We start from the raw sequence: 26,132 nt of genomic DNA on the forward strand, positions 1-26,132 counted from the left end.
CAGGCACCCCAGGACCAAGTGTAATTTAAAGAACAAGGACTTCTGTTTACCTCCCTTGCTTCTGAAACGTATGTGTGTGTGTGTGTATGTGTGTGTGTGTGTATATATACATATATATATATATATCACACTCTAATTACAGTGTGATATATATATATATATATATATATATATATATATATATATATATCACACCCTAATTACACGAAGAGCATTGTACATTACAGAATGCTTAAACACTATCTGTACGTAATACTTTCTTTTGCCTTACTTTCCAATACTTTAAGAAATTCTAGAGACTTTCCACCTTGGCAGATTTTACAGTCTTGCATAATATGTCAAAAGGTATGGGGGACATTTTTTTTGTAGATATCTTTGACCAAGCTGGCATCTTGAAACATCTTCCTTAAAAATTACAACAAAATCTAGCACCAAGGACTAAAGAATAAAACACTTTATACAGAGATTATTATTATTATTATTACTTTTATTTAAATAAAGCTGCAAGGGGTGATGTCATGAGAGCAGGAAAAAGAAAATGATACTAAAACACTGAGGTTTGAGAGCTGGATGTGTGGGAGGAAGACAGTGTGAGGCACTGAGGCACAGAACACACAAGAAAGGATAGATCTAGAAGGATGAGGAGGGGTAAGTTAATGAGTTCGTGTGGGGTCTTCTGAGTTTGAGGCGCAAATGAGGGCACAAGGATATGTCTTAAGACAGCCCTGAGGGATTCATTTTTTCTAACTTAAAGTAAATCACAGAAGCCACATAACTGAGTCTCACAGCAAACACTTTGAAATGAACCTGAGGCTGTTTTTCATAAATTGCCAACATTTCTCAAATAAACTAACGACACATCACTGAATCACTGTGTGCAGCTTTTTGCCATGTTTGTGAGGCAGCCCCGCTGAGAGAGAGGCAGGACAGGAGACTCAGTGACAGGCAGCTGTGAACCTCAGCAGCTTCTACTCTAAATTAAAGACAAGTTGGCCACTGCATAGAAACAAACACCTCCAGTCAGAGAAATGGAGAACAGCTATTGTCTTCTCCATCAGGTGTCATTATTTTTTTTTTTTTTTTTTTTTTTAAATTTTTTTTTTTTTTTCAACATTTATTTATTTTTGGGACAGAGAGAGACAGAGCATGAACGGGGGAGGGGCAGAGAGAGAGGGAGACACAGAATCGGAAACAGGCTCCAGGCTCTGAGCCGTCCGCCCAGAGCCCGACGCGGGGCTCGAACTCACAGACCGTGAGATCGTGACCTGAGCTGAAGTCGGATGCTCAACCGACTGCGCCACCCAGGCGCCCCAGGTGTCATTATTAACAAAGCTGAGTTTCATCAGGATTAGTCATATAGCTGTAGAATATTATAGAAGCAGTATATATATATGCTTCATGTCACCAAGCGTGGAAATGATAGAATTGAAACTGATAGCAAAAGCCAACCTTATTTAATGTTTACCATGTATCAGAAGATGAGCTGGGCCTATTCACTGATTCAGATGAGATCCCCAGGCCAGTAGGCATTCTCCGACTGGCCGGCTGACGCCCACCATTCATCAGGTAAACGAATGAGACTGTCCCAGCTTCTCATTTCTTCCCAGTGTTCTTGTACCTTGAGAGCTGAGAGGAGGGTGAACCCAAGTCTTTTGTTCCCTCAGAGGAGGGGAAGTAATTTCCCACACTCCGGAGGCAGCTGCCATGGCTGTTCTCCTTTCCCTCCTGCTGTGAGTCTCTTCATACTGGGGTCACACTCATGATTCTCCGCCCCAAGGATCCCTCAGGCTCTCGGAAGACATGCACAGAGGCTCACCTTGCAATGGGAACTCATTCATGGAGGGAACTGCTGCTTTCCCTGGAGCTGGGGGAGGAGCTAATTGAGTAGTCCAGAGAGAGTGAGGGAGAGAAGTTGAATGAACTTGAAGAAGGCTGCAGAGATAATAACACTTGATCTGAGCCTTAGAGAATAAGTAAGATTTAACCAAGTGAAGCAAAGAGTGATGACATTCCAGAAAGAGGAAATGGTATTAAGGAGACCCAGGAGTGTGAGTATAGAGTTTTCTGAAAATGAAAATAAAATAGTCTGTTGTGATGAAAATGGGTATGGAAAAGTGAAAGAACACAAGACTGAACACGTGGCCTGGGCTCACCCTTGAGGGCATTATTATTATTATTTATTATCATTATTATCATCATCTGACCCAGAACTATGCTTTAGACTTTTCAGATAGCATAAATACCTGGCAATCGCTGATGGGAGAGCATTGTATTTCTCAAGTGTGTCAGGACAAAATAGATTGAAAACTGCTGTAGGGGCTATAGCATATCCCACCTGTGGTCCAGAAGGATGTCTGTGGGTTAGAGAAGAGATGGAAATGGATGAGCTAGAAGCTGTTGTGAAAGGAAACTTGGGAGAAACGTCAGGATCAATTGAAGAGGAAGAAGGAGAAGCTGAGTGAGAACAAAATTAAGCAGTGAAATGAGCCACTGTGATAGTGTCAGAAACATGAACAATGGAGGCACACAAGGACAGCCCTTCACCTGCATGGTGCTCTGCTCCTTGATGGCCAAAGGCAGGACCCTGGACTGGATGATCCCAGTCCCTCAAAGGGGACCACAGGGAGGCTGGCTGAATTCCTGCATGGAAGCTAAGGGGGCACGGCGTGAAGATGCCGACCCTCGCCTGTTCTCTTTGTAGACAAAGAAAAGGTTGTAGATTTAAGAGCCCACTTCTTGTTTTGTAAAGTTAGTGTCATCTGGGAGTCTGAGAAACAGTGCTAAGAACACTGAAGCTCTGTTGTCCCAGCACAGGACCTTGTAGTCTGAGTCTGCCACGGGTGCCACCCTCTTAACTTCATTTCTTTCCTTTAGGGCCAACTCTGTGACATGGAACCCACACAAGATGATGGGCGTCCCCTTACAGTGCTCTGCTCTCCTGGTTAGAGAAGAGGTATGTCTTCCCTGACTCATGGCCCAGTCCATCCATGGAGTTCAGTAGAATAAATGTGTGTAGTAACAGAATCAGAATACAGGATTATTTGACAGCCTGGAACAGCGAGCCATCTCCAAAAAGGGCAAATTGTTAACAAGGATGATTATGAGGTCCTCTTATGTCCAAGTATAGGACGGTCATAGTTTGAGTCTACAAGACAGGTATGTTTCATACATGGCTAAATTGTACTTGTGAAAAAAGGCATAGAATGTTAGGTTGTACTTGGCAGGGTCAACAATGCATCAAGAGAAACTTAGCATTCAAAAAAAAGTAATGGGTCTAAAAGAAGTGGAGTCACACAAACAGAAGGTTACTGAAGAGGTTGTGGGGAGGGATGGGCTAAATGGGTAAAGGGCATTAAGGAAATCATTGTTGCACTATATGCTAACTAACTTGGATGTAAATTTAAAAAATAAATTAAATGGAATGTTAAAAAAAAAAAAAAAAGAAGAAGTAGAGTTCCAGGATGAGGAAGGTGGTAGTCTCCCACTGTCCTCTAGATAAACCATGCCTGAAGCCATTTGCTTAGGTCAGTGCCAAATTGCATATGGGACCCCACCAAGCTAGGGTTTGAATGGTGGGCAACAATTGGTGAACCTGTGACAGATGTGGTTGAAATAAGCAAGGACGTTTAATCTAAAAAGAAAAAGAAACTTCAAAGACTGAGAAGATGGCATCCTTCACAGTTAAAATGACTCAAGTGGAAGAGATTCGGTTTCTTCAGGGAACTGGGTCTGTAGCACTGGATGGAATGATTTGATGGCACAATCAGAATATGCCATGATTGAAGTTCTGACTTCTGGTCAATAAAAGGAAAGCTTTTCTAAAAATTAAGTTTTCTCCGAGGTAGTGAATGCTTTGCATAGGAATAAATTCACCACCGGGGGTAAGTGACTGGAGATTGGACAGACACTTATTAGTAAAGGGAGAGAAAAGATTCCTTTATTGAAAAAGAACAGAATAAAACCCCTAGGATCCCTTCCAAATCCAAGAGTTTATGATGCTCTGACAGCATGTTCCTTATTGAGATATAAGGAATAAGGTCATTGTATAAGACCGTATTAAGTATTCTGTGATAAGAGAGTTCTGGGCTCACAAAACTTGGGATATTTTAGGGGTGCCTGGGTGACTCAGTTGGTTAAGCGTCTGACTTCGACTCAGGTCATGATCTCACTGTTTATGAGTTTGAGCCCCGCATCAGGCTCTGTGTTGACAAGTCAGAGCCTGGAGTGTGCTTTAGATTCTGTGTCTCCCTCTCTCTCTGCCCCTCCCTTGCTCATATTCTCTCTCTCTCTCTTTCTCTCAAAAATAAATAAACATTAAATAAAATTTTAAATAAAAATAAAAAAGATTTTAAAAACTTGGGATATTTTAAATTGAAGAGTTAAAAGCAAGATTCATTACTTCAGGGCATACCAGAGCCTTTAATAGGCGGATATATATTGCAAATATCTTTAAAGAAGGAATTTATCAGGTAGAGTTTCCTAAATTTATTTGACCATGGGAATTTCTTTTACAACTATTTCATAGCACAGCAACTATTACTATATTTAAAATTGTTTGTAACAGAGGTGACTGGGTGGCTCAGTTGGTTAAGCATTGACTCTTGATCTCAGCTCAGGTCTTGATCTCAGGGTCCTGAGTTCAAGCCCCATGTTGGGCTCCACGCTGGGTGTGGAGCCTACTTAAAACAGTTTACAACATAATGGTCTATAACTTTTTAATGGCTTGGAATCAGGATATTATCAAGGCCCTTTATGTGAAAAACGTCATGTTTACTTATCCCTTTGTGCAATGAGACTGGTGCTGGCCAACCTTTAAGAGGTCATGTGTTTTGGTTTCTTTTAATGTTTATTTATTTATTTTGAGAGGGGGGAGGAGGGAGGGAAGGAGACAGGGAGAGAGAGAGAGAGAGAGAGAGAGAGAGAGGGAGGGAGAGAATCCCAAGTACCGGCACTCCATTACTGCATTTTTATACTCCATTGCTTGTGGTAGTTACAATGGGATATTTCATTGCCAATGATAATTAATTAGCCTCAGCACCAGAAGTTTAGTATGGAACATGGGTGGCAAAGTGACCGAACTATTCCAAAGAACAGTGAATGAATCATGCTCTCTGACTAAAGCAGCATTGCTGGTCTCCTCACCAGAAACCCCACCACGTTTTAATTTGTCACGAACCACAGGAAGCCTCTGACTCTTTCATTATCTACAGTACAACTGTGTTTTCACAGAACGTTTGGCATTTTTTTTCTCTTGTGACTCATGGCAAGTAAAGAAAAGACTAAAATGTGATCATCTAGTTAAAGTTAGAAGTGAGAGTTCTTTAAAAAAGAATTTATCCAAACTAACACAAAATGTAATGCAACTAAAATTGTAAGGAGACCCTGAAAGACCAGATGGTAGGCAATAAAACTGGTCTCAACCCTATAGTTTGGGCTCCTTTTGCAGTAAAATTCATTGTTATTCTTTTGAGAGTGAGGGAAATTAAATAATTGTAATAGAGTGGTAAAATGACATTGGATTTGAAAAAGAAAATTCACTTGAAGGCCAATAAAATTGAAAGTTGCCACAGGTGACTCCATTTTGTTTCATGGTCACAGAAACTCGGCATGCAAGCTCACAAAAAGGTGTACCAGTCCTAAGGGAGACCACCCCAAAGTGTGGAACAGTGGGTAGAGAGGACCAGCTTCTAGTGGTCCTTTCAAAACATATGACCTCGAGGCATCTGGGTGGCTCAGGCAGTTAAGTGTACCACTCTTGATTTAGGCTCATGTCATGATTTCACAGTTCATGAGACTGTGCCCCGTATCAAGCTCTAAGCTGAGTGTGGAGCCTACTTGGGATTCTCTCTCTCCCTCTCTCTCTGCCCTTACCCCCGTCCCCCTCTTACTCCCATTCTCTCTTGCATGAATACAAAATATATGAATGAACATTTTTTAAAAATACAGTACTGAAGCTCTAACCACTCTTGAGAGGGGAATATGGCATTTCAAAGATTGGTTATTTAAGACATCTCAGAATAATGATGTCTTTATTTTTTAGATTTCAGCATATAAAAATAACAATAAGCTATCTTAAAAGCTATGACTTCCAAAGAGAATTCAAACCGTAACAGCCAGATGATAAAGTACCTGAACTAAGTGTAAATGAAACACTAGAATAATCACACTATTAGTATTTTACAAAACAAAAGTTTCTAAAGTATTTTAATTACAATAAAACCAAAACATCAGGATATTCCTCAAAGAATGAACATTATACTCTGATTATGATTGTTTTTGAATAAATGTATTCTTGTAAAAAGGAGAGTAAAAGCATATATTTCACTGTTGTTAACCTGAAGTTACATTTGACCCTGAGCCATTTATCCCACAGGGTTTACCTATCCCAACAGCTCATCCTGTCTGGATATTGGCCCCATCTAAAAAATTTGATTCTTATTGCTTTCTTTCTCCAGGAAATTCAGTGTCCCTTGCAAATTTTTTTCTTAAAGTCCCCTGAAATTACCACATTCTTATCAATAAGGTTGCTTATGTTTGTGAGTAGTTGTTTTATATATTTGGGGGCTCCCGTATTCAGCACATAGACATTTATAATTGTTAGCTCTTCCTGATGGATAGACCCTGTGATTATTATATAATGCCCTTCTTCATCTCTTGTTACAGCCTTTAAAGTCTAGTTTGTCTGATATAAGTATGTCTACTCCAGCTTTCTTTTGACTTCCAGTGGCATGATAAATAGTTCTCCATCTCCTCACTCTCAATCTGAAGGTGTCCTCAGGTCTAAAATGAGTCTCTTGTAGACAGCAAATAGATGGGTCTTGTTTTTTTATCCATTCTGATACCCTATGTCTTTTGGTTGGCACATTTAGTCCATATACGTTCAGTGTTATTATAGAAAGATATGGGTTTAGAGTCATTGTGATGTCCATAGGTTTCATGCTTGTAGCGATGTCTCTGGTACTTTGTCTCACAGGATCCCCCTGAGGATCTCTTGTAGGGCTGGTTTAGTGGTGACGAATTCCTTCAGTTTCTGTTTGTTTGGGAAGACCTTTATCTCTCCTTCTATTCTAAATGACAGACTTGCTGGATAAAGGATTCTCGGCTGCATCTTTTTTCTGTTGATCACATTGAAGATCTCCTGCCATTCCTTTCTGGCCTGCCAGGTTTCAGTAGAGAGATCCGTCACGAGTCTTATCGGTCTCCCTTTATATGTTAGAGCACGTTTATCCCTAGCTGCTTTCAGAATTTTCTCTTTATCCTTGTATTTTGTCAGTTTCACTATGATATGTCATGCAGAAGATCGATTCAAGTTACGTCTGAAGGGGGTTCTCTGTGCCTCTTGGATTTCAATGCCTTTTTCCTTCCCCAGATCAGGGAAGTTCTCAGCTATTATTTCTTCAAGTACACCTTCAGCACCTTTCCCTCTCTCTTCCTCCTCTGGAATACCAAATATGCGTAGATTATTTCTCTTTAGTGTATCACTTAGTTCTCTAATTTTCCCCTCATACTCCTGGATTTTTTATCTCTCTTTTTCTCAGCTTCCTCTTTTTCCATAATTTTATCTTCCAGTTCACCTATTCTCTCCTCTGCCTCTTCAATCCAAGCTGTGGTTGTCTCCACTTTATTTTGTAGTTCATTTATAGCATTTTTTAGCTCCTCCTGACTGTTCCTTAGTCCCTTGATCTCTGTAGCAATAGATTCTCTGCTGTCCTCTATACTGTTTTCAAGCCCAGCGATTAATTTTATGACTATTATTCTAAATTCACTTTCTGTTATATTGTTTAAATCCTTTTTGATCAGTTCATTAGCTGTCATTATTTCCTGGAGATTCTTTTGAGAGGAATTCTTCCATTTCGTCATTTTGGATAGTCCCTGGAGTGGTGTGGAACTGCGGGGGGCACTTCCCCTGTGCTGTTTTGAATAACTTGTGTTGGTGGGCAGGGCCGCAGTCCGACCTGAATTCTGCCCCCAGCCCACCGCTGGGGCCACAGTCAGACTGGTGTGTGCCTTCTCTTTCCCTCTCCTAGGGGCAGGATTCACTGTGGGGTGGCATGGCCCGTCTGGGCCACTTGCACACTGCCAGGCTTGTGGTGCTGGGGATCTGGTGTATTAGCTGGGGTGGATCGGCAAGGTGCACAGGGGCGGGAGGGGCAGGCTCAGCTCGCTTCTCCTTCAGTGATCCGCTTCCGGAGGGGCCCTGCGGCACCAGGAGGGAGTCAGACCCGCCGCCAGAGGGATGGATCTGCAGAAGCACAGCGTTGGGTGTTTGCGAGGTGCAAGCAAGTTCCCTTTGGAATTTTGGCTTGGGGATGGGCGAGGGAGATGGCGCTGGCAAGCGCCTTTGTTCCCCACCAAGCTGAGTTCTGTCATTGGGGCTCAACAACTTTCCCTCCCGTTGTCCTCCAGCCTTCCTGCTTTCCGAGCAGAGCTGTTAACTTATAACCTCCCAGATGTTAAGTCCCGCTTGCTGTCAGAACACACTCCATCTGGCCCCTCTGCTTTTGCAAGCCAAACTCGGGGGCTCTGCTTGACCAGCAGGCCGCCCCTCTGCCCTGGCTCCCTCCTGCCAGTCCGTGGAGCGCGCACCGCCTCTCCGCCCTTCCTACCCTCTTCCGTGGGCCTCTCGTCTGCGCTTGGCTCCAGAGAATCCGTTCTGCGAGTCTTCTGGCGGTTTTCTGGGTCATTTAGGCAGGTGTGGGTGGAATCTAAGTGATCCTCAGGACGCGGTGAGCTCAGCGTCCTCCTACGCCACCATCTTCCGCAAATTTTTTTCTTAATACTTTTCACCACAATATAAATCTGATGGAATACCTGACCAAGTCAGTAGAGTTTCCTAACTTTTCCCTTCTCTTCTAGGGGTTGATGCAGAGTTGCAACCAGATGCATGCTTCCTACCTTTTCCAGCAAGATAAACACTACGACCTGTCCTACGACACTGGAGACAAGGCCTTACAGTGTGGACGCCATGTCGATGTTTTTAAATTATGGCTAATGTGGAGGGCAAAGGTGAGCATGTGTAGATTGGCTGCATGTCGACTAAAGACAGAAACTGTATCTGGTGACCCTTATTATGAGATTAAAAACTGATTTCCAGATTGCAGATTACCCACGATTAAGTTTCTTTTATCCTGTTTCTAGATATCTGCCTTCTGCACGGGCAAGAACATAAGCCAAATTGCTTCTAACGCTCACTCATCTAGAAAACAAATCCAGGCTGCTTTATACGGCAGGACATCTGGATTTTTAAGAGGTGTTTTGTTATTGTTGTTTTGTTGTTGTTGGCTCTCAGCTCTTGGTTTTTACCCAGTGATTGATCCCTCAGGGTGGTTGGTGCCTTCTTTTTGTTTGGAGGACAAAAGTGAAAAGTCAAAACCCCACCATGATAGCTTTCTTTTGACATTTTAAGGGATAACCTCTCATGATAAAGCTTTTTTAAAACTCTGGAACTACCCAGTAACCTCCATTTGTTCAGCTTCTCTGTTGACCCCAGCATTTAACTATAGATGATCACTCCTCTCAGGGACAGAGACTCTCTAAGTAAGGGAATACCGTACTGGCTGGACCTAATTGCTGCCCTTTCAAAGACCATACCTGGTTGCTGAAATGTAATCGGGATGGAAAGGTCCAAGATTTTGTTTTTAATTTTGGCCAGATTCCTAATTTCAATGTCACACATCAGTAACTTCCCACCTGGTTTCATTTACCTCTCACAGGAGGCAATGGTCAGAGCAGCTGGACATGACAGAAAAACCCAACTGCTAGAAAAACCCAACTAACCGAAAGGGTGCACGAGGGAACCTTGACAAAGGAAACAAGAAAAGGAGAGTTTAGAGGAAGGCTGGCACTCCCTGAGGTCCTGTACATTTGGGAGAGGGGCCCCAAGAGTTAGCTGTGAGCTTTCTCGGGAGCCTGCACAAGCAGGTGGCAGTTCAATCCCAGGGGACACAGAAATAACTCGGTCAGCAGGAGTGAGACCTGCCAGGGTAAGACCCGAGAATGTGCCCTTCCCCGGGTCCGTGTGAAGAGGAACCATGTCTACGGCAACGAGTTCCATGTGCTGTTCTTTACAAGATGTTTCTAAGTAAAACTGAATGCCTTGAGCAGTTAAAGAGGTGGATAGCTAACAAGAAAATAAGGGGGCTTGGGAGTGAAATAATGCAGTCAACAGCCATTTTATGGAATCTTCTTTAAATCCATCCAGGAAAAAAGGCAGTAGAAAGATGGTCTCACTTAATGCAGAAATAATTCTTACGTGGTTTCCAGGGATGGCTGGGCTACATATTCTTCAGACAAGCCTCTGTAATAGTATTTGCTCTCACTGAATTTCCTCTAAGTGTTGCTAAGTATCCATCCAGCAGCTGCCTGCAGTCGTTACCTCATAAACATGGTATGAGGGGTGGGCTTCCATCCCTTGAGCCAGGCAGGGGCCCCTTCCTCTCTTGAAAGATGAGAGCCTGACAAAGACACTTACTTGGTCCCCACCACCCAGACGAGACTCCTTCTGTTGGCAAAGACACTTCCATTTGGCAAAAAAGAAAGAAAGAAAGAATAGGAATTATTGGCATACTCTCAAATTGTTTTAACATGAGTAGATTTTTCATTTCCTTGATTGGTGGGAATCAAAAATGATGAACATAAATATCAGCTAGGTAGTTGAGGAAAGCCTGAGCTCTAAATATTGTTCAGTATCATCCTTCTTGTCCCCTTTTCCTGCGGTGTTTCTATTAAGATGATGATCATTAGCTATATTTACACAAAAATGTTCCTCTCATGGTTCATCAGTTCCCGCTGCTCCTTTTCCATCTGAAGCCTCCTCGCCAGCATGGGGCAGCGGTTGGTTATAAGAGAAATAACTTGGAGGACATCAGGTGTGAATTAAACAACAGCAACAACTGAAGCCTGAAATAGGCAGAGGATCCAGTTTCTAACGTGCTGAAATAAAGGCACCAGAGGAGGGAATAAAAAAGGAAAAAAGAACAATCTCAGCAGCCACATAATGTATGGATACATATTCCTTTAATTTCTCACGCAAAACCTTAAGTATCTAGACACGTAAATGGCAAAAACGTCCATTTGCTTTTCAACTTAAAGCTGCACATTTTGCAAAATGAGATGATAATAATTATAAAAGTCATAAGATCAGTCCTACAATCCAGATGAGAGGTGAGGGTAAGCACCCTCCCACATCCCCATCTCTCTAGTGATGCCAGCCAGGGAAGGAGAAGTCTTCCTGTCCTAATAAGAACTGTGAAAGAGTTGGCGATGACTCGATCTTGAATCCCCTCAGGAATGAGAAAACAAGACTGAGGAGGAGCTAACGTTAATCAGTAAATCCTCTGTTATCAGATATACCTGGAGAATACCCATAGTAAGGTAAACCCGTATTTTTCTCCTTAGCAATACAAACCACAGGAAAAATACTAACCTAAATATAAATATTGCTTAATCTGTTAATGACTGGTGGAGCTAAATGCACTGATGACAGCGTCAGATTAAGTCCAAGATAATTGATAAGAGCAACTGTATGCAAAAAAAAAAAAAAAAAAAAGAATGAGCCTCTTGATATGAATGCTAGGAGGCATTCTAGACAGATACCTAAGCCTGTGATAAGCAAAGGCCCCCACCTGCCCTCAACTCTTTTCTTACTGAGTAGACCTTTCATTTTGTCTGCATTTAATTAGAGAATGCTAAGACTTGATGATTATTTTCTGGATGTCACAGATTTCCATTGTGGTTAAAACTCAGTGTAGATTGGGGTGCCTGGGTGATTCTGTCAGTTTAGCAGCTGACTCTTGGTTTCAGCTCAGGTCATGATCTCACAGTTCATGAGATCGAGCCCTGCATCGGGCTCTGTGCTGACAGTGCAGAGCCTGCTTGGGATTCTCTCTCTCTCTCTCTCCCTCTCTCTCTGCCCCTCCGCACTGGCTTGCAAGAGCGCTCTCTCTGTAAAGAAATAAACTTAAAAAACTGTTTTAAAAACTCAGATAGATAGATATAGAGAGGAAGGAAGGAAGGAAAGAAGGAAGGAAGGAAGGAAGGAAGGAAGGAAGGAAGGAAGATAGGTGAACAAACCTTAATTTTAGGCCTGCAAGGATGGTGTAATATATAACTACCTAGTTTTCACAGTAAATCTGTTTGTATATAGTTATGCAAATTATGCAAATTAGCAGGTTTCCCTATAGTTTTCTGTGATTGGCCTCCCTCATTGAAAATGTAGATAACAAAGGGACTGACAAATGGCTGAGAAAAAAAAAAAAATACCAGGAGAAAACTATTAAAGGGAAATTGATGCCTGGCACACTCTTTGCTGAGTGACTGAATGAATGTTCATTTTCTCTTAAAATATTAACTTATTTTAATACATTAGATAATGAGCATCTGTTTTTGTGCCTGATCCTGGATGGGATGAAGGGGACACAATTTTCCAGATGATATAAGATGAATGCACAGATAAGCATCACATAAGACAGAATATAACTGGTTGTAAAAGAAACCTAGATGCACCTCCCCAAAAGTTTGAGGATGGGGAGCTCATCCCGAGTTTGAGACCCAAGAATGATGTTTTAAGAGGTCACCTTCAAGGGGCACCTGGGTGGCTCAGTTGGTTAAGTGTCCAACTCTTGATTTCTGCTCAGGTCATGATCTCACAGTTCATGAGTTTGAGCCCTGCATGGGGCTCTACCCCTGTCTTGTGGAGTTTTCTTGGGATTCTTGCGTTCTCTCCCTCTCTCTCTGCCCCTCCCCTTGTGCTCTCACTCTCTCTAGAACAAATAAATAAACTTAAAAAGAATTTTTTTTAAAAAAAAGATGGGTCTAGAGCAGGACAGGTAGAATACATAGAATTTCAGCCAGTGGAGCTGGGAGGACACCGTGGGATGCAGGTCTAGCAGGAGCTCTCCTGCATATTCTGATGCTAGTGGAGAGTCCAGGTTGATGGAAGGGTAATTAGGGAGCTACCATCCAGGTAAAAAGAGGGCCTAGGTAGGGGGGCAGCCATAGAAATGGAGATGGTAGCAAGGGATTCAATCACTATTGCAGACCCGCATTTCTGGGGCCTGAGAGCATTAGATGAGGGTTTCGAGAAGCAGAGAAGGCTCGTGAGCAGCACTGATGGTGTCAGGCCCTGGAGACAACACAGCTGCAGCAGCTGAACGCTGGTAGACAGTGGCATCACTGAAGAAGTGGATATACGCGGTGTTCATCTTCCTAAAATACCAACTTGGGGGTCTGGGGTGGGACCCGAGAATCTACATTAATAACACAGTTGATCTGGTGCTGATACAGATGGTTCCTCAGAACATACTGTGTCAAAACACCGCCCCAGGGAGGAAAAGTTACACCTCCATTCATTCATCCACTCATTCAACCAGTGTGCATTGAACACCTAATGTATGCCAACCCTGCTGGTATGACGGAGACTGTAGTGAACAAAGGAAACACCAGTCTGTGCCCTTGTGGAGTGTCCACTTCAGCCAGATAAGTCTACACCAATCCTAAGTGTGTAGGCCATGAGGGAGAAAATAAAACCACCTTTCTCCTGAAGCTCCCTCAGCATAACTCTGACACTGGGCTCTAGACTTTCACTTAGACGTGTCCCTCAGAGCCTTCAGCCTCCTTCATAGCAACCAGGTCATGGTGATAAATTTTTCCATGTGCTGTTGTCATTCTCAGAATAAGAACTGTGTGGCATGTGACAACTACTCAACATGTATTTAATGAATGAATGCATTTTGGAGAATCTCGTAAAAGCCTTCCAAACTATGGAAATAAAACATGGATCTTCTTCCCATAAATATCCAATATCAAGAGAGGCCAGGCTTCTAAGGGCAAACTAGAGTTCCCTGTGTCACTCCCCCTTGTACCTCTTTAGCTTTCAACTAAAGGATGATCAGTTTACTCCTTAATCATCTTAAGTGAAGTCCTAGACTAGCAAAAGCGAGAAGATTCCCATTCTAGTCTCTGATAATCCCACTGCCTTTGTGATACAATCAAACTCATGTTCAGAGTATTCATTTTACTTTTACCATGTCCCTATATGGGAGATCAGACAAGCACCATCGTTCCCATGGGACCAGTAAGATTAGCCAAGGCCGTGTGACTAGACAGGATGAGTCCTAGTGGTCCCGGCTATTATCTAGGATCAGATACATGCAAGTTTAAATCCAACTCTGGAGTGGTCCAAAGGATCCAGTTTGGAGACCAATTAACTTCCCTCCTCCTACCTAGGAGTACCCAAAGTGTACCTACCAAGTGTACCCAAACTGCCAGGTCAGTCCAAACCAACCCCGAATCCTTGGTACCACAGAGTCATATAGTGCATGGTGTAGGCTCTGGCCTGAATATTCAGCTTTGGGGCCCTTCCTTTGAGCCATCAGGAACCAGTCAGACTCCTTGGCCAATCAACCAGGGCAGCAATCTCCACAGAAATGATTTCTGAACCCATCAGATTTCTTTGATGCTTCAGACGTTCAAGTCACTGGCCATGCTGTATCCCCCTTTTAGCTGAGATGAGACTATAAATAGGAATGTGGGCCCATCTTATGTCCATTGCAGCTTCTTCCTCCAGTTTCCATGTTGGATTAGTCACTGGTTGGCCTGTTCTAAGTGCTCCTGGGATGAGCATTAGCTGTTTGTCTAAGCTTTCCATTAGTGCTCCATAAATGCTGAAAGGATTAGGAGGAAAGCCATTTTGAAAAGTAATTCCCTGAAGTGTCCTGAGGTCGGTAAACAGCACCAGTCCAAGGCTGTAGTGTTGTTTTTCACAAGTCCAGATCCTGGGCTTCCAGAGCCAGAAACTAAAAGACCTCTGTGATTATGTTCGCCTGTTACAAGCATGTAAATCATTTGTCCCCAAAGGAGAAATCTAATGAGCCTTGCAGACTGACAGGCTAACAAAGCATCTGTGTGCCCTTTAAGATTAATACATTCATTTGTTCAGCAAATATTCATTGAGTACCTACCCTATTTGTTCCATAATGGGGGTACATTGGTGAACAGAAGTGCAGTCTGGAAATGGTAAATTTTCATGATGGTCAGGAGCTAAACAGGCGTGCTGGGGGGGTCTCTGATGATGCTTCTTATCCGCAGGAAGAGAATAGCCCAGTCTCCTGTCATTAATGACTTCCATAATTACCCCTCAGAATGACAGAGGCAAATTTTCCCCTCAAGTAATCAAAATAATTGCTTAGAGAATGAGGGCTCCAAAAGAAAAGGAAACCACCATGGAGAGCCGAGATGACATGAAAGGCAACAAAAACACCTGAGGGGAGAACATTAAAGGAGAAATAATCACCAGAAAAGCCTCTGGAAACAGTCTTGTTCAAGGAAAGTGTGGAGCAGAGCTGAGCTGGAAGCGGCAGAAAGACCTTCAGTCTCCAGTGAGATTTGTCCCACAAAGAGCTTACCTGCCTTTCTCAGCCCCCTGCCGATAACCTTTCTTCTTCTCTTACTCAGGGCACCACTGGGTTTGAAGCACATATTGATAAGTGCTTGGAGCTGGCAGAATATTTATACAATATCATAAAAAACCGAGAAGGATATGAAATGGTGTTTGATGGAAAGGTATGTATTCTGATCTCTATGATCTCAAAAAGTTTAGTCAATTCCAATTCTTTTTTTTATGTTTTTAAATGTTTATTTATTTATATTTAAAGTTTCTATTTAGAGCGAGCATGAGCACAAGAGAAAGCAGGGGAGGGGCAGAGAGACAGAGAGAGAATCTGTCAGCGCAGAGCCCAATGCAGGGCTCCATCTCCTGAACCATGAGACTATGACTGAGCTGAAATTAAGAGTTGGACACTTGACTGACTGAGCCACCTAGGTGCCCCAACTCTAATTCTTATCATTGATTTTTTGTGTGTCAATCATGTACTGTCCAGGTAAGTGGGACCATTACAAAGGAGAAGCAGGGGTTCTGAGCTGGAGTAAAAAATCACACTCACAAAACAATAACTCTGTATATCGTGGTGAATGTCAGGCACTCTAAAAGTGGTTATGGATTTAAAAGTAGGAATTCTTGGGGCGCCTGGGTGGCTCAGTCGGTTGAGCTTCCGACTTCGGCTCAGGTCATGATCTCACCGTCCGTGAGTTCGAGCCCCGCGTCGGAGTCTGTGCTGACAGCTCAGAGCCTGGAGCCTGCTTCGGATTCTGTGACTCCCTCTCTCTCTAACCCTCCCCCGCTCATGCTCTGTCTCTCTCTGTCTCAAAAATAAAATAAAACATTAAATTTTTTTTTAAGTAGGAATTCTATTCAGAAGTTGCAGAATAGATTTGAAATGTCCTTGGAATTTTCTAAACTGCCACCATGGGCTGAATGTGAATCTTACTTTCCTCCTTGTAGCCTCAGCACACAAATGTCTGCTTCTGGTACGTGCCTCCAAGTTTGCGTGTCCTGGAAGACAATGAAGAGAGAATGAGCCGCCTCTCAAAGGTCAGTGATACAGGCCCCTCCGATATATACGTTGGTGTGTACACTGGGCCTTCCACGTGCATGGCATCTCTCTAACATGCACATGTCTCTAGGAGAAATCCAACCTCTTCCTTGGTGTGCAGGCCCACTCCCCTTCATGAGGGCTCCTACAGAACCAGGACTTTCAGAACTGGCATATCCAGACTTGTAACTACCCTATTTGCTTCTCTTTTCTTTTTTTAAAATTTTATTATTAGAACAAAAATTTTATGTTTATTTTTGAGAGACAGAGAAAATGCACGCGCGCACATGCAAGCAGACGAAGGGGAAAGAGAGAGTGGGACAGAGGATCCAAAGCGGGCTCTGCACTAACAGCAGAGAGTTCATTGCGGGGCTCGAATTCATGAACTGCGAGATCATGACCTGAGCAGAAGTCAGACGTTTAACCTAATGAGCTACCCAGGTGCCCCCCCCAACAACTCCCCCTTTTTTTTTGCTTCTTTTTTCTGAGGGCAAGTTTATGAGATCTTAAAATAAGTAATCAGGTGTTAGCTTTACTGCCATTCATGATGCAACAAGAACCCTTGCCGAAGTTGGCTGACCCACCAAGTGAAACCTTCCGTGCTCAGTCATACGCACAGAAGAGATTTCAGGCACCAGAAATGGTTAGGAAACAGAGCTGCTACTGACCCTCTTGAGATGCTGAGGTCAAGGCTACCCTATGGAGCTTGCTGAACCCCAGAAGATAACAGGGCAGGGAACGATAATAACGGCCACTGTTTGAGTGCATATTGTGTCCCAGGCTCAACTTTGATCTAGCGTTAGGTCACCTAACTTTCGTAAGTGTTAAAAATGACGGAAGAAGACAATTTAGGTGATACAGACAAACTTCATCTAACATTTCATGAAGTGGGCAACCTCCATTCCCAGGAGGCCAGAGAACTGCAAAATGGGGGGAAGGCAAGAAGCTTTTATAGGATAAAGAATAAGGAACAGGAAGAGAAAGAAAATGGGTGAGGAACAAGGAGCCCCAGGTTGGCTTGGCATCAGGGATTGGCTGACTGGACATTCCATGTTTCTGGTCAAGCAGAGCATTTATAGGGATGTGAAAGTTAAGTGTCCTTTTCCTGAAGTGACATCCTGGGCAGGAGCAGCTCCATCGTGGGGCCTAGAAACTTATTCCAACATAAGTAACCTAATGTGGGAAGCACTGTTGTCGCTCCCTTTTGCTGACAGGAACATGAAAGCATGGGGAGAAAAAATCACTTTTCCAAAATCACTGACTACAGAGCCAGAGGGCTTCAGCTTCAAGTTTTTCTGTGGCCAGTAAGATCCTTTATCTTTTCTCCTCTCCTGCTTCTAGCGTTTACACATGGGTGAAATTTGGTTTACGATGTACGCCAGAGAGAGTCTTGAAGGCAGGTAAATGCAGGGCTCCATCCCAGTGCTGAGGAATAGGACACTAGGGATGATCGTGCGTATTTGGATGTCAGAGGGTGGGTTAGTTGGTTGGTTTTCCATTTACCACAAAGGAGGGGACTTTTTCCAGTCACTTCCAGGAGCAGGGAAGTCCCTCTCCCCCACCATGCAGGAGCCTGGGCTGCCTCACTGACTTTCAGAATTTCCAGTATTTTCTTCTGTGTCAAACAGTGGGATGGTGTGTGGGTTTTTTAAAGTTTATTTTTGTTTATTTTGAGAGAGTGTGTGTGTGCGCAAAAGGGCAGAGGCAGAGAGAGAGAGGGAAAGAGAGAATCCCAAGCAGGCTCCACACTATCACTGCAGAGCCCCACATAGGGCTCAATCCCACAAACTGTGAGATCATGACTTGAGCCGAAATCAAGAGTCAGGTGCTTAACTGACTGAGCCACCCAAGTGCCCCTTGTGTGGATTAAAAACCTCCAGAAAAGCTTAGAGATATGAACACCTGTCCATAGACAATCCAGGATCAAACCCTCATCAGGGAAACTTGCATATAATTGAGGTGTTTAAATCAAGCCTCTTAATTAGAGTAGTGGTTTGCTATCCTGGCCTCACATTAGAATCAGCCTGAAGTTTTATAAAAAACACTGGTAAATTCTTTACCCTAAGAATTTAATCCAGTTGGTTTGGGATGGGCTTAGGAATGGTTTTAAAAGTTCTCCAGGTGATCCCAATGTACAGCCCAGGATCAGAGCCACTGACCTAGAGGAATGCATGGAAGAAAGCTTCTAGAATGGGGGATCCATCAATGCATGTGTCTAGGAGGAGGGGTTATGGTCATGTTTGAAGTTTTAATAAAGTTGGCTCATTTGCTCATTCCAGGAGATCAAGTCCAAGAGGTGGGAGGGAGAAAGGGTGAGAGTCACATTGGAGGTGATAGGTGGGCAAAAAAGGGGCCTGCAGTCATTTGAGAGGAAAGAATTCATATTTTTTCCTGAAGTTTTATGGTGTGGCTTCTCCGTAGTGTGTATCATTTTACCAATGACTGATTAATTTAAAAAATTAGTTATAAATTAGATGTTTCCATTCTTATTGGCTCTACCTCTTTAATGAACCCATTGACCAGAGAGAGAAAATCCCTGGAGTAGTTTGGCCAATTTCATTCCTTGAATCAATGAATTATTTCTGGGCTGAGGGATGGGACAAAATGGGAATACAGAACAGAAAGAGATTTTTCCCATCAGTTTCTGAACAAAAATCAACTCTGAATCTCCCCCATTTAAATACAACTCTCTTCAAATGCCCCTCAGGTTTTAGCAAAAACACATAAACTGTGATGGGAATGGAGATTATTTCTTGGGGAGAGCCATTAGAATATTAGTAAACTATTTTTATACAGTTTGTAGTTCAAATTTGAAAGTCTCTGGGGATTGAAAAATGAATCCTCTTAAATTTTTCCTCTTGTGATTCCATTTTCTTGACTAGAATATAGAGAATTTAGCAATTCAGAATTGGAAGTCACAATAGAACCACATAAAATATCGAGGTTACCTTTTGTTTACTTATGTCAATAATTTTTCAGAGTTTCCTCTTAATTATAAAGCCCTTAATGTATAAATGTATAATGTCCAGGGATTAGTAAATCTTCACACACACACACACACACACACAATGTCAGAAGGAAAACAGCTGAGGTAAAATAAAGTGAATCATCTGCTCTATCCAATATATTATCAATAGCCACATTTGGCACTTAAATTTAAATCAATCAAAATTAAATTCAACCAGAAATTAACTTCTTTAGTTACACTGGCCACATTTCAAGTGGTCAACTTGTGACCAGTGGCTGTTGTATCAGAGAGTGGAGATATAACACATCTCTATCGTTACCTAAAGTTCTCTTGGTCAGTGCTGATATAGACCCAAAATGGGAGGAAATGTGGAGTCTTCTGTGCCGTTGTATGGCAAATGAGAATTAAGTCAAATTATGGACCCTCCAATAAAGAATTATTCTTTGTGCCCTCTTGTCTGGTACAAGGCTTAGCATACAATAGGCACTCAAAAATGTTTGCTTAGCTAACATGCCATTTGCATATTCCAGAACAGGGATGGGAAACACTTAGGAAACCTACTAGTGGATCCTAGGCCTTTCTCCACAGCTCACACTGATGTGGGGGCAGATATCTAGGCAACAGGTGGTCATTACCAAACAAGACAGCCTAAGCTTCTTGAAGGAGGCTGAGAATCTGGTTCGTGCATTCCTGCTGTCTGTCAGGACTGTGAGTGTGCAGGTGGCCCATCATCATTGAGGCACAGTGGACACAGAGGGCCTGGGGCATCACACAACCACATACAACTGCCTTAGACACAGGCAGGACCAGCAGAAGAGCCCATGAGGGTATTCTTCAGACATGAATCCTGGTTCTTCATCATCATCTTCATCTTGTATTTTATTCCATTGTATTTTATCATTATCTGCATATCTAATCCCTGTTTCTACCAGTCCTATACTGACAGATGGGACTTCCAAAAGGTCAACAGTGGATTTAAAAGTACATTGGCAAGGATGGGGTGCCTGGGTGGCTTAGTTGGTTAAGCATCCTACTTCGGCTCAGGTCACGATATCACAGTTCGTGAGTATTCATGAATCCCCGCGTTGGTCTCTGTGCTGACAGCTTGGAGCCTGAAGCCTGAATCGGATTCTGTCTGTCTTTCTTCTCTCTCTGCCCCTCCCCAGCTCATGCGTGCACACATGTGCACGCTTGCTTGCTCTCTCTCTCTCAAAAATAAACTTCTGGGGCGCCTGGGTGGCGCAGTCGGTTAAGCGTCCGACTTCAGCCAGGGCACGATCTCACGGTCCGTGAGTTCGAGCCCCGCGTCGGGCTCTGGGCTGATGGCTCAGAGCCTGGAGCCTGTTTCCCATTCTGTGTCTCCCTCTCTCTCTGCCCCTCCCCCGTTCATGCTCTGTCTCTCTCTGTCCCAAAAATAAATAAACGTTGAAAAAAAAATTAAAAAAAAAATAAATAAATAAACTTCTAAAAATAAAAAATAAAAGAACATTGGCAAAGAAGTAGTTGGCTTTATATGCAAGGTGATATTCTTCCATAGTCTATATTATTGAACGTAATGAGGAATTTATTGAAATTTTAATGTGTTGGGATTCCTATTTATGGTTATTCTGCTTTTTCATTTTTCAAAATTTCACTCATGTTCCCAAGATTTAGCAACAAAAAGGTTTTGTAATACATACTGAAAAAAATACATTTCTATGATGTTGTGATGCTTTAACCTGAGTTCTCTTTGGAGACACAAATGTGTATTCAAATTATGGGATAGTTCCCTGGTTATTATCTTCTAAAGGACTGAAAAAGCTAAGGACACAAGGGAGAAAATGATACCCTAAAACTCTTAAGGCAGCACCCAAGAGCTCCTACTGAGTATGTCTTTAATGAATTCTTCAACATGCAGCCTCTCTTTCCTGACTCTTTATTCAACACAACCAAGAATGTGACCAAAAGAAAAAGTCTAGAAATTAGTAAGAGTGCTGTATGTTCATCAATAGAGTCAGAATATTATTTTCCTTCTGAATTTGCAATTATTGATTATGCAATGAAGTAGATGTTTCATTTTCCTGTAAATTTTATTTCATCCACATTTTCTGGAAACAATCCAAAGTCATATGTATTTACACAGCTGTGACTTCTGCCAACCCAGCTAGCTTCAGGAACTGGGGGGACTCAGTCTGACATAACGACAAAACCTGTTTGGGATGATGACTGTTGCCATTTAAATTTTTGACCTTTGATTTGATTTGATTTATCTGAAAAATAGGAGGTGATTGTCTTTAATAATTAATACCATTTATGCTTGGATTGCCCATTAAAATGAAATCAGAGTTTAATTCACTGAGTACAGCATGATCATTGTTTTATCAGTTCTAAAGAGGAAGCATGATTTATTACATGAATAACAACTAAGAAATACTTACATGAATTTTCCTGAAATTCCTGCAGACAACATGGATTTGGAATTCCTTTTCTAATTTGGGGTTTCTCTTCCCCAGGAACACATTGATTTGCCATTCTCCTAGCACAAAGTGATAATTTCACGTCCTTATGCTAGAATATTCTAGTAGATCCACTTTCAGAATTTAATCCCAGACTTGAGATAATTTATATTCTTTGTCATATTTATTCGCTGGGATGAGCCTTATGCTCTGTGTACATTCTTTATCCTTTAGGGGAAAGAAGGGCCAACCCAGGAAAAGCATTCCTCTTTATATTACCTTCCTATGTAATAAAGAGGCCGAAAGAGACTTAACCTAGAGTCAGAAAATCACAGTGCAGAACTGTCATGCACATTCGTTTTTAGGTGAGGAGATTAGGGTCTGGATGTAAGGTGAAGGTGAAATGAAGGTTAAGGTGAACTCTGTCCTTGGTTTTCTCTTTGGTAACTAACAAATAATTGGGCCTGATGGGAAAAATGTTGATTTTGCACATTGAATACTTTGTGGGTTTTTTTGTTTATACTTACTTAGTTTACTTTTTGAACTTCAACTCCTATAGTTAACATCCAGTTATGTTAGTTTCAGGTGTACAATATAGTGACTCTGTACTTCCATACATCACCCAGTGCTCATCATCGTAACAAGTGCACTCCTTAATCCCCATCCCCTGCTTTACCCCTCCCCACCACCTCCCTCTGGGAACCATCAGTTTGTTCTCTATAGTTAAGAGTCTGTTTCTTGGTTTGCCTCTCTCCTTTTTTCCTTTGCTCATTTGTTTTTTAAATTCCACACATGGGTGAAATCATGTGGTATTTGTCTTTCTCTGACTGACTTATTTTGCTTAGCATTATCTTTCTAGCTCCATCCATGTCGTTGCAAATGGCAAGATTTCATTCTTTTTTATGGCTGAATAATATTCCATTGTACACATATACCACATCTTCTTTATCCATTCATCAATCGAAGGACACGGGCTGTTTCCATAATTTGTCTATTGTAAATAATGCTACTATAAACATAGGGGTGTATGTATCTCTTCGAATTAGTGTTTTTATATTTTGGGGGTAAATACTCAGTAGTGCGACTTCTGGATCATAGGGTAGTTCTATTTTTAACCTTTTGAAGAACTTCCATACTGTTTTCCACAATGGCTACACTAGTTTGCATTCCCACCAACAGTGTTAAGAAAGTTCCTTTTTTTCCACATCCTCACCAACACTTGTTGTTTCTTGTGTTTTTTTGTTTTTGTTTTTGTTTTAGCCACTCTGGCAAGTGTGAGGTGACAGCTCATTGTAGTTTTAATTTGCATTTCCCTGATGATGAGTGATGTTGAGCATCTTTTCATGAGTCTGTTGGCTATCTGAATGTCTTCTTTGGAGAAATGTCTGTTCATGTCTTCTGCCCATTTTTAATTGGATTATTTGTTTTTTGGGTATTGAGTTTTATAAGTTCTTTATGTTTTTTGGATACTAACACTTTATCAGATATGTCATTTGCACATTGAGCACTTTGAAGATGAAACCTCATTGTAAACCAATGATTATTTAAGTGTTGATGTTCAAAAGTCACATGTTCAAAATGGCATTCCACTGGAATCAAACTATTCTTCATTTAAGATGAATCCAACTGTGTTGTAAGGCATGGTCCCCATTTTGAACTGAGTTTCTTACTATATGTATCTAAATAAATCAAAAGCTCCCTGACATGTGCCATTCCTGGTTCCATATCTGCAGCAATGAACTTAAATGATCAGGTATTATTTTTATAAACTCCAATGGTGAAATACGTGAATAGCTCATGCACACGGTTAGACATAATTTAAATGCATTCCTCTTCCTAGATAGCTGTCCCTGTTATTCTATTCTGTATAAGCAATGAGGACTTGGGAAGCCCTCAATGTGTACACAGTACTGTGCTGGTAAACAAAAGAAGTAAAAGACACTGTGTCTGCCCTCCAGAGCTTACAGTTTTGAAATTACAGAGATGAAATGTATTTTCTCATAAGCAAGAGGACAATAGGAAATATTCTGTAGACAGAATGTATGGGTAAGGATCATGTATTTAAAATTTGAAAGAGAAAAGATGCTACTGGACTAGAGGAGTCAGGAAAGGCTTCATAGTGATTGTAGGTCTATGGTAGAGCCTTGGGGTGTGTGCAGGATGTGACCTGGAAGAGAAAAGGGACTCTCAGCCAAGACAAGTCTGACACGGTAAGACTGAGGACAAGTGTGAAAGGAGAAAAGTGTGTGTGGCACATTCAAGGGATATTGACTATAGGTTTTGTCAGAGTTGAAGATTCATTTTGGTGAGCACTGGAAGATGAGTCTTCAGAGCTGCGGTACAAAACATCTTTATGCTGAGCTAGAGTTTGAACTTCATCTCATACACAGTAGTCAGAGAACTCTGTAATCATCAATCTGGCATACAAGTGGTAAGATCTTGTCTGTGATCCACTTCTGTAATTTTATGTCTTTGTGGGTTCTGCTGATTTTCATCATGATTATGGACTATATTTCAAAACATAAACTGAGAAAATGCAAAAGGAGAATGAAATGAAATGGGAAAGCTTTGGGGTATCAAGAAATAAGTGTTTTAGGGCCTCAAAAGTCTGCTTATTTTCAGACATCACTTGATATTGAGGCTTACCTCTCCATAACCATTCTCTGAACTATGTTTTGTTTCCAGTGTTTTTACACATACTGAGGGAAAAAGAGCCTTCCACCAAATGTCATATTGCTAAACTATTTAGCCTTGGAAACAACACCCAATTGTTCCCGTGCTCCCAAAATAGTAACTAGGCAGTTGTTAAATAACAAAAGCTCAACTGAGTAAATTTTAAAGATCTAATTGGCTTTATGAATCAGTTCATAAATCTGGCAGCATCCCCTCTGGCAAGTAGAAAGGGGGAGATTTTTAAAAGCAGGACAAGGAAGTCACAAACAGAAAAAAGAATTACTTTGGGTGAGGTCACCTTCCCTTGGGGAAAAAGCTCTTATTAGGTGAATTACCTCATCTTTCTTCCGGGGATGGTGAGGCCCCATGTGACAGAGTACGTTATTGGTGCTGATCAGAAAACTCCTGACTGACCAGCTAAGACTATATTTCTGGGGAAAGTTGAAAGTGCAAGTAGGTTAGGTACGAAGCCTGGGGTTTGGTTAAATGGCCCAGCATAAGTGACTCTATTTTGGGCCTGCGGTCTCAGGCCTTGAATCACCTGACGTGGAAAGCACCTGAGAGCCTATCATTTATTATTCATCTTATCACCTTCAAGATTTTGGATGTATGAAACTGTTCTAGTCCCCTGATTCCCCCCAAAACTTGGAGACAATTTCCTTAAGGAAAACAAATATGAGTTTAGTTATTTAGTTAAAAACTAAAAGTGCTACTTGATACTGGGTTCTTTGGCTAAAGGAAGAGTCCCCAGGAGTCACTATGTTGATCTGGTCTCTTCCACAGGTGGCCCCAGTGATTAAAGCCAGAATGATGGAGTATGGGACCACAATGGTCAGCTATCAGCCCTTGGGAGACAAGGTCAATTTCTTCCGCATGGTCATCTCAAATCCCGCAGCAACTCACCAAGACATTGACTTCCTGATTGAAGAAATAGAACGCCTTGGACAAGATTTATAATAATGTAGCTCACTGAGCTGTTTCAATTCTCTAGGTAGACAATTAAGTTGTCACAAACTGTGTGAATGTATTTGTAGTTTGTTCCAAAGTAAATCTATTTCTCTATTGTGGTGTCAAAGTAGAGTACAGTTTAAAAATCAAAAAACAAAAAACAAAAACAAAAAAAACCACATTGCTCCTTTTAAAAATCCTTTCTTAAGTTTAGAATACCTCTCTAAAAATTAGCGACAAAAGGCTGTGTTCTAATCAATAATGAGAAGCTTAAAATTGTTTTAAATACTTCCCTTACTTTTAATATAGTGTGCAAATCAAACTTTATTTTCACTTCAGAGTAGTATGATTGAATAGTGCCAAATTGCCCCTGAATCATAAAAGGTTCTTTGGGGTGCAGTCAAAAGGAGAAAGTACATATAAAATGTATGTTGACAATAAAAACTCTTGCCTTTTTCATAGTATTAGAAAAAAAAATTTCTAATTTACCTATAGCGACATTTCAAATGTATTTAAATACATATAATTTTACAAAAGGAAAATATATATATTAAAAAGAAATCCTATTTTGTAACATATAGATTTTTATTTTATATGGGTTATACAAACTGCAGGGGCAGATATAAAAACTAAGCCAGATTTTTTTTTCTCTTTCTTTTAATGGAGGCACAATAAACA

The 26,132-nt window shown here is 41.6% G+C and overlaps 1 protein-coding gene across 1 annotated transcript in view; it reads left to right on the forward strand.

Annotated features, from left to right (window-relative positions):
• The window catches only part of GAD2 (glutamate decarboxylase 2), an 84,097-nt gene extending 58,634 nt beyond the window's left edge, over positions 1 to 25,463 (forward strand). The window contains exons 12-16 of the mRNA XM_047066594.1: positions 2,875 to 2,953; positions 8,857 to 9,006; positions 15,454 to 15,561; positions 16,340 to 16,429; positions 25,290 to 25,463. Coding sequence (XP_046922550.1) covers positions 2,875 to 2,953; positions 8,857 to 9,006; positions 15,454 to 15,561; positions 16,340 to 16,429; positions 25,290 to 25,463 — 601 coding nt within the window. The remainder of the gene's footprint in view (positions 1 to 2,874; positions 2,954 to 8,856; positions 9,007 to 15,453; positions 15,562 to 16,339; positions 16,430 to 25,289) is intronic.
• Positions 25,464 to 26,132: the final 669 nt, after the last annotated feature.

Source organism: Lynx rufus, unplaced genomic scaffold (assembly GCF_022079265.1).
Source record: "Lynx rufus isolate CCGP_SWC_20201006 ecotype Redwood Valley unplaced genomic scaffold, mLynRuf1.p SCAF_7, whole genome shotgun sequence".
In the NCBI taxonomy this organism is placed as follows: Eukaryota; Metazoa; Chordata; class Mammalia; order Carnivora; family Felidae; genus Lynx; species Lynx rufus.